Source organism: Mytilus californianus, unplaced genomic scaffold (genome assembly GCF_021869535.1).
Source record: "Mytilus californianus isolate M0D057914Y unplaced genomic scaffold, xbMytCali1.0.p SCAF_4, whole genome shotgun sequence".
Classification (NCBI taxonomy): Eukaryota; Metazoa; Mollusca; class Bivalvia; order Mytilida; family Mytilidae; genus Mytilus; species Mytilus californianus.
Window position 1 is genome coordinate 51,659,116 of NW_026262690.1, and position 13,560 is coordinate 51,672,675.

At 32.9% G+C, this 13,560-nt stretch overlaps 1 protein-coding gene across 3 annotated transcripts in view; it reads right to left on the bottom strand.

Moving 5' to 3' along the window:
• LOC127698387 (circularly permutated Ras protein 1-like) overlaps positions 1 to 13,560 on the bottom strand; it is a 40,150-nt gene that overhangs the window by 18,921 nt on the left and 7,669 nt on the right. For all 3 annotated transcript variants that reach the window (XR_007980814.1, XM_052201822.1, XM_052201823.1), the window contains exons 4-11: positions 12,910 to 13,092; positions 10,558 to 11,075; positions 9,698 to 9,924; positions 7,355 to 7,439; positions 6,334 to 6,531; positions 5,154 to 5,346; positions 1,390 to 1,635; positions 736 to 852 (exon numbers count right to left, since the gene is read on the bottom strand). Coding sequence is in view for 2 of the 3 variants with exons in the window: in XM_052201822.1 (XP_052057782.1) it covers positions 736 to 852; positions 1,390 to 1,635; positions 5,154 to 5,346; positions 6,334 to 6,531; positions 7,355 to 7,439; positions 9,698 to 9,924; positions 10,558 to 11,075; positions 12,910 to 13,092 (1,767 nt within the window). In the remaining variant the exon portion in view is untranslated. The remainder of the gene's footprint in view (positions 1 to 735; positions 853 to 1,389; positions 1,636 to 5,153; positions 5,347 to 6,333; positions 6,532 to 7,354; positions 7,440 to 9,697; positions 9,925 to 10,557; positions 11,076 to 12,909; positions 13,093 to 13,560) is intronic.

Genomic DNA, 13,560 nt, shown 5'->3' on the forward strand with positions numbered 1-13,560 from the left:
AATTATGTAATCGTAAAACGAAAATGGCGTGGACTTATTAGCATAACGAATAGTGAATAATATTTTCTTTTTTACTTGTATACAAAACTTTGAGACATGTAATTTTCCTTTAAACCGCCCACATTTATTCAGCGTAAGTCTCCGTTTTTTTTTTACACAAGTATATCTCTTTTGTAAATTAAATTATAATTTACTGACCAGAAAAAAAACGAGGTAAAAATCAAATATAGTTTTTTTTTAAATAAAACTATTTTTAAATGTACAGTGTAATTGAAAGAATTAACAACAACGTTTTGCTTTTAAATCTTTTATTTGTTTCAAGCAATCAGAAATATAACCTGATTATCAATAGACAGGAAATACAATTGTTTAATTACATAAGTAATCTCACATACCTTGACTGTCACGTGCCGGTATAGATCAGAAGGATTAGGGCAATTAATTACCTGGTGTGACACTGCGTCACACCGGACTGGGAGAGATGTCGCTAATACAATAAACAAAAGGTAGCGAATTTACGTGGAAGTCGGAGGGAATACTCCCAAATTTCTCTGAGAATTTAGGGAGGGATGTCGGAGTTTCCTGGTGTCACACCAAGAAAAAACTTGGTGTTCGGAGCTTGGGAAGCCTTTCGCGAAATTTGTACTGTATAGTTAAATTTTAAGTGGGCAACTATCTACGGTACATTGAGAAAGGTCTATCTATTTCTGACTGTATAATTAAGATTATGCTTACTTGGAATGGCAGGCTCTGTACATCCAACTTTTTACCAGGATTTTTAAGCTTGAATTTAAATATAATATCAGTGTCTTTGGTGGCATTTCCAACCTCTTTAACAACTCTACTACTGCCCTGAAACAACAACAAAAAAATAGAAAACTTTTGGTACAGCTAAGAAATGTAAATTGCACATGCTCTATTCAATAAAAATCAATTTAAAACTCCTGAATAGTAACTTCTTTAAAGTAACAGCCATTGCTGGGAAATAAAATTTGACTTGTTTTATAAACCTTCCCAATGCCAGGCACACAATTAACTATGCCTAGACCTAAGGTCAATTCATAAGCCAGTTTACATCATCTATAATTTCACTGTTTTTTACTTATTTTCAAGTGGGGTATAAAAACATACAATATAATTTCCATGTGATCAACATGTCACAGTAATCGTCATTAGATACTATCTAGACCAAAGCCTGGAAAGCCAAAAGCACAAATCACGAACTGCAACAGTGTTGAAATAAAACATATTACATCAAAAATATACAATATTTGCTGCCCTTAGTTTGAAAAAAAAAAAGCAAAAATAATTTAATAGGTTGATATCATCTTTTATTCTCTTAATCAATTATATTCATTTATTTGTTTTGGCAGAGCTCAGCTGTAATACCTTAGGATAACGAGTATCATCAATTTCTAACTCTTGATGAAGCTGAAGTGCAATAGAAACAGCTGTAGCTACAACATAATTTTGTGAGATCAAACGTAACTGTCTGATCATTTCCAGTGGATTCAGGACATTAATAGTTCCACCAGAGATCTCAGCACATTTTGATACTTTCTGTAACTCCACAGGCTCTCCTTGTACTGCTAACAATGATATCACAATACCATTTTCTCTAGCGTAGTTTCCAACCTATAATACCAATACAAAATATTTCATTGAAAAGGAAAATTTATTTAAACAGTAATAAATTGCTTCGCCGAGCGCAGCTGGATACGACTGCAAAGGTCCAACCCTGAACAGTTGGGGCAAAAATGGACACAATATTCGCACTTGATACAGGTCTGAATTTGGATTGTAATTCAATATTTGACACATAATAGGTTTCTGACACAGATTAACTGTAGTCAAAGAACTTAGAATTTTTAAAATTATTAAAATAGTAACTTCTAATAAAATGCTTCGCTGGGGCGCAGCTTGATACGACCGCAGAGGTCGAACCCTGAACAGTTGGGGCAAGTATGGACAGAACATTCAAGCTTGATACAGCTCTGAATTTGGATTGTTATTAAATATTTGACACAGCATAGGTTTCTGACACAGAAAGAATGTGGTCTAAGAACTTGAATTTTTTTAATTTACCTATTATGGTCCAATGTCCAAAATCAAAATACATGGTTAGATTCAGCATATCAAAGAACCCCATATATTCAATTTTTGTTAAAATCAAACAAAGTTTAATTTTGGACCCCAACTTGGACAAACTTGAAAACTGGGCCCATAATCAAAAATCTAAACACATGTTTAGATTCAGCATATCAAAGAACCCCAAGAATTCAATTTTTGCTAAAATCAAACTAAGTTTAATTTTGGACCCTTTGGACCTTAATGTAGACCAATTTAAAAAACGGGACTTAAAATTAAAAATCTAAATACACGGTTAGATTTGGAATATCAAAGAACCCCAATAATTCAATTTTTGATGAAATCAAACAAAGTTTAATTTTGGACCCTTTTGACCTCAATGTGAACCAATTTGATAGCGGGGCCCACAAATAAAAAATCTAAATTCATGGTTAGATTCAGCATATCAAAGAACCCCATATATTCAATTTTTGTTGAAATCAAAAAAAGTTTAATTTTGGACCCCAACTTGGACCAACTTGAAAACTGGGCCCATAATCAAAAATCTAAATACATGTTTAGATTCAGCAAATCAAAGAACCCCAAGAATTCAATTTTTGTCAAAATCAAACTAAGTTTAATTTTGGACCCTTTGGACCTCAATGTAGACCAATTTTAAAAACAGGACCCAAAATTAAAAACCTAAATACACGGTTAGATTTGGAATATCAAAGAACCCCAATAATTCAATTTTAGATGAAATCAAACAAAGTTTAATTTTGGACCCTTTTGACCTCAATATGAACCAATTAGATAACGGGGTCCACAAATAAAAAATCTAAATACATGGTTAGATTCAGCATATCAAAGAACCCCATACATTCAATTTTTGTTGAAATCAAACAAAGTTTAATTTTGGACCCCAATTTGGACCAACTTGAAAACTGGGCCAAAAATCAAAAATCTAAATACATGTTTAGATTCAGCATATCAAAGAACCCCAAGAATTCAATTTTTGTTAAAATCAAAGAACCTCATATATTCAATTTTTGCTAAAATCAAACAAAGTTTAATTTTGGACCCTTTGGACATTAATGTAGACCAATTTGAAAACTGGACCCAAAATTAAAAATCTAAATACACTGTTAGATTCGGCATTACAAATAAATAAATGTGATCAAAGATTTTACAAATCTAATGCGCCATACTGTGCAATTGAAGATTACTTCTTGAAATTTTTCAATATTTGAAATTTGAAAAAAAAATAATATTTGAAGAATAATTCTTTTTAATTTCTGAAATCTGAAATGAGAAAAAATTGGCCCCCCACAATTTCTTTTTATCCCCCCCCCCTTTTTCCCCCAAAAAAATTCTTTCCCTCAAGATATGGTCATAATCTCAATTCAAATTTCCAATGGAGTTGGCAACCATAATTACCCATTTAAATTTACCATAGTGCTAACTTAATCTATTTTATAATAGAATTAATAAAAATATAGTGTCAAATCTTTCATATGGATTTTTTTGTAAAAAAAAAAGATGAAAACATTTGCAGATATTTTTACTGGTCTTCCTTTATAAATATGCATTTCTTTAAACATAATTTAAAAGCAGTGTAAGGGAAGTAACCAAAACGTTGAATTTGGATTACCTCCCTTACACTGTTTTAGATTATCTTTATTGTTCATTAACCATTACTTTATACATAATTTAAAAGCAGTGTAAGGGAGATAATTTCAATGATGTATTTGATTTATCTCCCTTACACTGCTTTAAATTATGTTTTGTACTAAAGTATTTGTCCATTAACCAGGACAACCTTGTTTTTCCCCCTTTTTTGCCCCTAATTCCTAAACGGTTTGAGCCATAACCCCCCAAAGCAAATCCTAACCATCCCTTTGTGGTATGGAAACTTGTAGTATAATTTCAGAGAGATCCATACACCGTTCCACAGTTATTGTCTGGAAACTAGAAAATGCTCATTTTTGGCCCCTTTTTGGCCCCTAATTCCTTAACTGTTGGTACCATAACCCCCAAAATCAATCCCAACCTTCCTTTTGTGGTATTTAACCTTATGGTCAAATTTCAAAAAGATCCATTCACTTAAACTAAAGTTAGAGTGCGAAAACCAATATGTATTCGGACGACGACGCCGGACGACGACGCCGGACGACGACGACGACGACGCCAACGTCATACCAATATACGACCACAAAATTTTTTTGCGGTCGTATAAAAAAGAATTGACAGCTAATCATCTCAAGACAATACAAAAATTCTTTATACATAATTTAAAAGCAGTGTAAGGGAGGTAATTCAAAGTAGTTTTTGAATCACCTCCCTTACACTGTAATTTGTACTTAAGTAATTGTCCATTAACCAGGACACCCTTGTTTTTTCTCACTTTTTTGCCCCTAATTCCTAAACGGTTTGAGCCATAACCCACGAAAGCCAATCCTAACCATCCCTTTGTGGTAAGGAAACTTGTGATATAATTTCAGAGAGATCCATACACTGTTCCACAAGTTATTGTCATGAAACTAGAAAAATTATTTGGGCCTCTTTTTGGCCCCTAATTCCTAAACTGTTGGGACCATAACCCCCAAAATCAATCCGAACCTTCCTTTTGTGGTTATAAACCTTATGTTTAAATTTCATAGAGATCCATTCACTTAAACTAAAGTTATTGTGCGAAAACCAATGTGTCTTCGGATGACAAAGACGTCACCAATGTCATACCAATATACAACCGCAAAAAATAAAAATATCTTCATATCATCATAAATATATAACGTACAAAAGATATTACCAATTTACCATCCTCCCTATTTTCTTATCTTTTCTTAAAGTTTTAGACAACCATCTACCAATTGTCTCAATGAAATGATGGATTTTATAGTTTTTTTTATTATTCAGCATTGTGGAATTAACATATGAATAAGTCACATAAGCTCTCATAAAAAAATGAATTTCCTCAACTATGAAACCTCCCCTTGGTTAGTTTACTGGCAATGCTTTATATTTTTAATTGCTTTGTTCTAACTTTTTCAGAAGAATTTTTTATTTATCATAGACAGCCTACTAACCTTTTTATAAAACTGTTCCTTTGATTCTGAACTATCAGTTCCTCCTCCAACACCTTGATTGGGAGCTCCATCCGTACACAGGACAATTTCTGATCCAGTTGTTCCCTTTGCAATACCCATTGCAATAGACAAAGCAGGCCCAAGGGCAGTACAACCTTCAGTACACATGGAGTCAACTTTAGCTGTCAAAGTACTGAAAATATCATATTAGTTTTACTATTTTTTTGGCAACATTGATTAGTAAACAACATAAATACAAGTTACATATTACTTTTGGATTGAGGAAAATTTGTGCTTTTTGTGGATATCAGATTTCGTGGTTTTGCCAAGGGGTGCATACAAACCTATAGAAAATGTGTACTTCATTGAACATATAAATTTGTGGTTAACCTTTACCTATGAAATCCATGAAAATTGATATTCCATGAATAATAATGAATCCACAGTAGATAATATAAGTTATGTCTGAAGGGTGTACAGGGTACTGAAGGGTGTTAAAATATTCATATCTACGGATATGAACGTAGATAACGAATTTATCCCCGGTCTTAGTCCAAATCTTGCAATTTTTGGAGAAATTCAACCACAAAATGTAACGTGAAAGCAACGTTTTTTTCAATTTTTAAAAATCTTTTATTGAAATTTGGGAATTTGACACATTTTTAACGGGGTGTAGGGTACTTGCTTTGGTAGAACCCTACAGGTAGTCAAATATAAGACGTTTTTAATCCAGAGACAGAGAAACGGGAATGGGTCGAATTTGGCTCTCAATGTTGTGAGAGTTACATCATAGACGGTGTGACGTCAACGTGGGTCATTTGCATAGCTTGGTCAGTAGTCTCATTCATTGACAATGTGGCAGCCAAGTGATGCATTTACTAAAATGAGTGCAAATGATCGACATAATAAGATAAAATCGTTGGTTGATTAAATATTTAATTACAGACATCATGGATAATCTACAGAATTAGATATTTCACAAGGAACAACCATGGAACTAATGAAAACGCGTGTGATGTTCCCCGTTGTAATGGGTAGCAACGTCCGGGTATATGGGTTAGCAACACCCAGGGGCTATGGGTTTTATAACGTCGTGCGTTAACCAATCAAAATCCTAGAAATATACTAAGCTGGGGATAAGATACTGTTGAAGTTCAAGCTATTTCTAAGTAATACATACCTGCAGGATTCTGAAATGGGAGGTACTGTCATATCCATAGCAAACTTCTTTCCTTCATCTAACAGTGAGTTATAATTACTGAAGTTGCATTTACATTTATGCTGGGTTCCATCATGTCGAAAGATATCAACATCTGATGAAAACTTGATTAGCTGAACTTTCCTATCAGGTTGATCTATTTCAAGTCTTTCAAGTTGTCTGGAAAAAGACAAATTTATCAGCATCAGTATAAGGTTGATAGTAATAATTCTTAAAGAACTGTTCCTGTCATGATCTTTTAACATAATAATGTTGTTGGTTTTTTTTGTCAGATGATTTTGCTTTAAATGTCCATTTACAAACAACACAGTCCTCAGTTATGGATAAATTCAACAAAAAAGATCTGCCATCCAAATAACAAAAAACATTAGGTATTAAGGTATGGTTCACTCGACTTTCACAAGTCAAAAATACTGTAAATTCAGAAATTATTGGGATGTTTTTATTATTGCGAAAAATGCAACAGGGGTATAATCGCAATAATTTAAACTCGCATTTTGAAATTTTTTATATGAATTAAAAAGGATTTTTCTCAATATCTCAAAAATTAAAATCGCATTTTAGCCTAAAATGACAAAATCGCAATAATAAATGCACCCAATAATTTCTGAATTTACAGTAATGAAACTATAGATTGTGGCAAAAGTGTAAAAAATTGACCCATGTACATCAAAAATGTTAGAAATAGCCAAACTAAGTTGCTGCAAAATCTGCTGTAAAAGACTAAATTAAAAAGAAAATATCTGCAAAATAAGTTGGATTAAATATCTATTAAATTTCCCTAGATATTTATTTAAAAACATTCCCAATATGTTTCTTTTATGTTTGCAGTTTCATTTTGAATACATTTTGAAGAAGCACTAAGCGGTTACAAATTATATAATGAAATTAAATAACATGCTTAAATCGGTTGCATTTCAAAATGTACTTTATATCTCAATATGTTTCATTAAGATTTAAATTTTACTACTTATAAGGATACCTGTTCAATGCTTGTTTAATGGCTGCCAATCTGGTGATGTATTCTGCTCCATATGCTGTTCTATCACGCTGACTTCGCCATTCAGCTGTTAACAAAACATTCTAACTTATATAATAACATAAATTCCAGTGTCCCTCATGTTGCACATAGTTTATCTGTCCAAGGGCAATCAATAATTAAAAAGAAAATTTTTTGGTTCTTTGAAACTCTTATAAATATGTTAGAGAAATGAAGGCTTGAGAGCACTTACAATGCATTTTTCAATATAATTAATATTTCCAAGGGGCACAACTCATATCTAATTGGCACTGATTTTCAAAATTGTCCAAGACATTGCTGATATAAATCTTTTAATATAAATTTCATAACTATCTGGTAAGAATTGTACACATGAGAGCATTTACAATTCAACTTTCTATAGAATTTACTTTAAGAAGGGACAATGCTTCTGGGGAAAATAGAAGAACAGAGTTCCAATGTCCCCCACGTAGTACATATTTTATCTATCCAACGGGAATAACTAAAAAAAATGTTTTTTTGTTCTCAAAAACAAAATATCTTAGAGAAATGAGGGTTTCAGAGCAAATGCAATGCAAGTTCCATTCTAATTAATTTTTCCAAGGGGCATAACTCTTTAAAAATATTTGATCAGCACTTATGTTCGAAATTGTCAAAGACATTGATGATATAAACCTATGATATAAGTTTCTTAAAATTCTGGCAAGAATTGTACACATGCGCTAACAATGCAATTTTCCATATAATCAATATTTCCAAGGGACATAACTCTTTTAAAAATAATCGATCTGCACTGATTTCAGGTCATATCTAAGACATTGCTGACATAAACCTATGAATTAAGTTTCGAACGATGCAATTTTCCATATTATCAATATTTCCAAGAGGCATAACTCTTTTGAAAATAATTGATCGGCACTGATTTTCGATTATGTCTAAGACATTGCTGATATAAACCTATGATACAAGTTTCGTAAAAATCTGGCAGAAATTGTAGACATGAGAGTGCTAATGATGCAATTTTCCATATAATCAATATTTCCAAGGGGGCATAACTCTCTTAAAAATAAAATGCCTCGCTGAGCACAGCCTGATACGACAGCAGAGGTCAAACCCTGAACAGTTGGGGCAAATTTGGACACAATATTCAAGCTTGATACTGTCTGAATTTGGATTGTGATCACATTTTTGACATAATATAGGTTTCTGACACAAATAAATGTGGTCAAAGATCTTACAAATCTATTGCGCAATACTGTGCAATTGAAGGTTTCTTCTTTCTTCTTGAAACTTTTCAAAAATTTGAAATTTGAAAAATTTTGAAAAAAAATATGAACCCCTTAAAAAAATTATTCCTCCATGTTTGGGGCAATTACCCCCAAACTCAATCCCAGACATCCCTTTGTAATATGGAACCTTGTGGTACAATGTCAGAGTGATCCATACACTCACACACAAGTTATTGTCTGGAAACTACAAAAATGCTTGTTTTTGGCCCCTTTTGGCCCTTAATTCCTAAACTGTTGGCACCATAACTCCCAAAATGAATCCCAACCTTCTACTTGTGGTATTAAACATTGTGGTACAATTTCAGAGCAATCAAAATACAAATACACAAGTTATTATCCTGAAACTAGTAAAATGCTTCTTTTGGGCCCCTAATTCCTAAACAGTTGAGACCATCATCCCCAAAATCAATCCCAACCTTCCTTTTGTGGTATTGAACCTTCTTTAAAAATTTCATAGAGAATAATTCACTTAAACTAAAGTTATTGTCCGGAAACCAAATGTGTCTTCGGATGACGACGCAGACGACGACATCATACCATTATACGATCCCAAAAAGATTTTCGAACTCGTTCAAGACATTGGTGATATAAACCTATGATATAAGTTTCATAAACACCTGGAAAGAATTGTACATGTGAGAGCGCTAACAAGACCGGACATACGGACACACAAACGGATGGACGGATGCCTGGTGTTTCTATGTCCCCTGCGACGCTTTGCGCTGGGGACAATTACTGGTAACCAAGTTGAAAATACATTTTATCCAAAGAAAAAGCTAAAGTTTGAAAGAAAAAGCTTTAGTGTCTGTTTTCATGGTACTTTATTGTAAATGATATATTTTTTGTAAATTTTTGTTTAATGTTACATTGTATTGGGTTGCTGTCTCATTGATATACACATATACCCTACATCTTTTATTTGTAAAAATACAGAATATTTTTCAGTGATTTACCATTTATTTTCATGAAATACATTACTCTTATTTGATTTTTTTTTTTTTTTTATAGATTTATACATTATAGAGCTGAAACTCACACGTAACTCTGGACATCTCTGTACTCTGGTCCATTGAACCACTCACATCCATACAGTATATCTGGTATCCTTTACTAGGTCCTTTTGGTTTAGCATCTGCTACTTCACCAGTGGCCTCCTCCTCTTCAACTTTATCCGGAACAAATAGTACATAATCATATGTCTCTTTGGTTGGTATTTCCTCTTTTGCTAGGCCCATAATGATATTTTCTTTTCCACAAAACTCACTACAGGTACAAAAAATTGTGAACTTGATCCCTCATTTTTTAAAGGTTAGGGTTAGGGCCAGACTCCATGATATCAAAATTTATTTTTCAAATGTAACAAAAACTTATTTGGTCTATTATATGAGAAAGGAGTGATATTTTGAATGCAAAAAATTCAAGTTTTTTTTTTTTATCAGCAGAGGTGAATTATATAAATATGCAAAAAGTGTACATGCATTATAATAAGCAGTTACAATGTCCAAAATATTTTATATGCAGTGTTCATGTTAAGTTTACATACCTGTAGTTTTACAATGTATGTGATTACAGCATCACAAAGCTTTTGCTTATTGCACATACAATTTGTATCTATCTAGCATTAAAGAAACATATACAGTAATATCCACAGTAATTTTTGCTATTATCTTTGTATCTGTAACAGTAAACTGATAATTGCAGTTGAAATGAATATGAGTACTGGTGTACTGGGCCTTTGGTCATAAAACTTTACTCAGTACTTGGAGTACAAAATTTGTGCTCCAAACACCAAATCCAATAATTTGATTGGTTGATTTCTGAGTCTTGAGTACGATAATCATCGATAGTTTTATGACTGCAAAGCCTGAAGTAAGTCCTATAACATACAATACTAACCAAATCCATTTAGTATTGTCTTCTTCTTGTGTGAGTTTAGACACACAAGACAACACAGCTTGACATTTTTCACATGTCACAGGATCACCTGTAGCTATGTCCGACTCATCTTCCAGATCTTTCATTGACAGCAACAATACATTTGTATCAGCTTTCTTCACTTTCATTTTGGACTTTGTTTTAGGACCCCTATATACAGGGACATCTCCTGTACTTGCTGGCCTTTGTCTTCTAACCGGAGCTGATGCTGCTCTGTCTCCTCGTCTAAATGATCCACTCAATGTACGCCACAAAGAGGACAGCATTCCTCTATTTTGGTCTTTCCTAGAAGACACACCAGCAGCTTGTGGTGGTTCTGGTTTTGATTTACTTTTCTGCACTTTCTTCTTTCCTTTTACAGTTATCATTTTTCTGTATGAATCCTCAATAGTTGGATCATAGTCTGCCAAAAAATATCCTGATGTGAACTGTATTGTCAGACAGGATTTCCCAACACCTCCACTACCATTGATAACTACCTATCAACATCAAATAATTATTTTACTTTATATAATGTTCATACACTTTAAACTGTGAACTAAAATTAGAATAAAATGCTTCGCTGAGTGCAGCCTGATATGACCGCAGAGGTCATAACCCTGAACAGTTGGGGCAAGTTTGGACACAATATTCAAGCTTGATACTGTCTGAATTTGGATTGTGATCAAATTTTTGACATAATATAGGTTTCTGACACAAAATAAATGTGGTCAAAGGTCTTAAAAATTTGAAATGGGACATTTAATTTACCTAGAATGGTCTGATATCCAAAATCTAACAACATGGTTAGATTCAGTATATAAAAAAACACCAAAAATTTATATTTAGTTGAAATCAAACAAAGTTTAATTTTGAACACTTCAAACCTTAATATGAACTAATTTGAAAACGGGGCTTAAAATAAAAAATTTAAATGCACAATAAGATTCAGCATATCATACAGCCGCAATAATTCAGCAAAGTTTAATTTTGGACCCTTTTGACCTCAATGTAGACCAATTTAAAAATGGGACCCAATATCCAAAATAGTAATACAAGGTTAGAACCCCCCAAAAATTAAAGAATTTAAATTAATCCCATTGAAATTGGTTAAAAGATTTGTATTTATTTTCAATTGAAGATTCTTGCTATTGTGCAATACTGTGTAATTGAAGATTGCTTGCTATTGCGCAATAGAAGATTTCTTGCTATTGAGCAATATCACAGCGCAATACTGTGCTATTGCCCAATACTGTGCTATTGTGCAATACTGTGCAATTGAAGATTTCTTGCTATTGCGCAATACTGTGCTATTGTGCAATACTGTGCTATTGAAGATTTCTTGATATCGCGCATTACTGAGCTGTTGTGCAATACTGAGTATTGTGCAATACTGTTCAATTGAAGATTTCTTACTATTGCTCAATACTGTTCCATTTGGGCAATACTGTGCTGTTGCGCAATACTGTGCTGTTGCGCAATACTGTGCTATTGTGCAATACTTTGCAATTGAAGGTTTCTTGCTATTGCGCAATACTGTGCAATTGAAGATTTCTTCTTGAAGCTTTTCAAAAATTTTGAAGAAAAAAATATAAACCCTCCCAAAAAATTGGAAAAAAAGTTCCCCCCAAACTTTTTTGACCCCCCCCCCCTTGGAGTAATTACCCCCAAACTCAATCCCAGCCTTCCATTTGTCATACCAATATACGACCGCAAAATTTTTTTGCGGTCGTATAAAAAGGAGGCAAATTTCATACTTTTGTCTACTGATCTGCAAAAAAAGATCCTGTTCTTTCTATGCAATGTGAAATCATCAAGCATGGTAGCCTTTTTTTAAGACCTCACAATAGAAAAATAAGAGGAAAGCAAGATGTTATTATTGAACTGAGATCATGGAAGTCCCATCTCCTTTTATAATGTTCTTTGATATAGCTGTTATGTGAAAGTGTGTTTATGCAGATATGTTTTGGTCTTAACCTGCCTTGGCACTAAGAGTTTTACTCTTTCTATTTGTAGTCAATTAAACTTCAATTAAAACTGAAGTTTGTATCATTAATCCAAACTTATTTGACTGGCAAGAAATTTTACCAAGTTTGTGTAAGTGTTAATTTGTGAATTAGGGCTATTCTATTAAAATGTATGTGGGAGGGTAGGAAGGGACTTTCAAAATATCCCTACAACCAAGAACCATTTTTTAGATAATTTTGCATAATGGTATTAGACGCATAATGAAAAAAGACCCATGACCCACATTCAATAACTAAACTTCCCTTCCTACCCTCCCACATACATTTTAATGGAATAGCCCTTAACACATCATGTAATTATCCATACTTTGTATGAAGATGCAGTTCCAGGGATTTCTTTCACTAATGTTTCAAAGGCTTTGGCTACATTGATAGCAGTTTTAGCTGACGTTTCAAGGAAGGGAATTCCTAGTCTGGCAGCCAAATCTGACCCTTCCTCTGTTGTGATTTTACGTTCACTTTCAAGATCACTCTTGTTTCCACACAGAATCTGAAATTAAAAAGCATTTAGTTTACTTATTCTGACATTTAATAGACACTTTATCCAATACACTGAAATGAAACAATTGTGAAGGGAAGACTGACAATTATATCTCTCATTTAAGTTTTACATAATAAAAATAAGAATTTCATTTTAAAATCTATGCTTTATGCTTCATTCATTCAGAAATAAAAACTGATATTTCTATCATTTTCTGTGAAACTTATTAAAATTTTACAGTTAGTATTTATGGAGCAGAAACTACTTGATATTTTACTGATTTAAACAGATCATTTTATTGTACTTGTTCTGTTTTTATATTTTAGCCTTTGATATTTTAATTTATTATGAATTCTTATTACTTCTCATATCTTTTTATATTTCTAATGAAGTATATCTAATATCATAGTAATAGGAATAATTATGGCAACGGATTTTCCTTTTTTTGGCCATGAATCAGGGACAGAGAGTCATTTG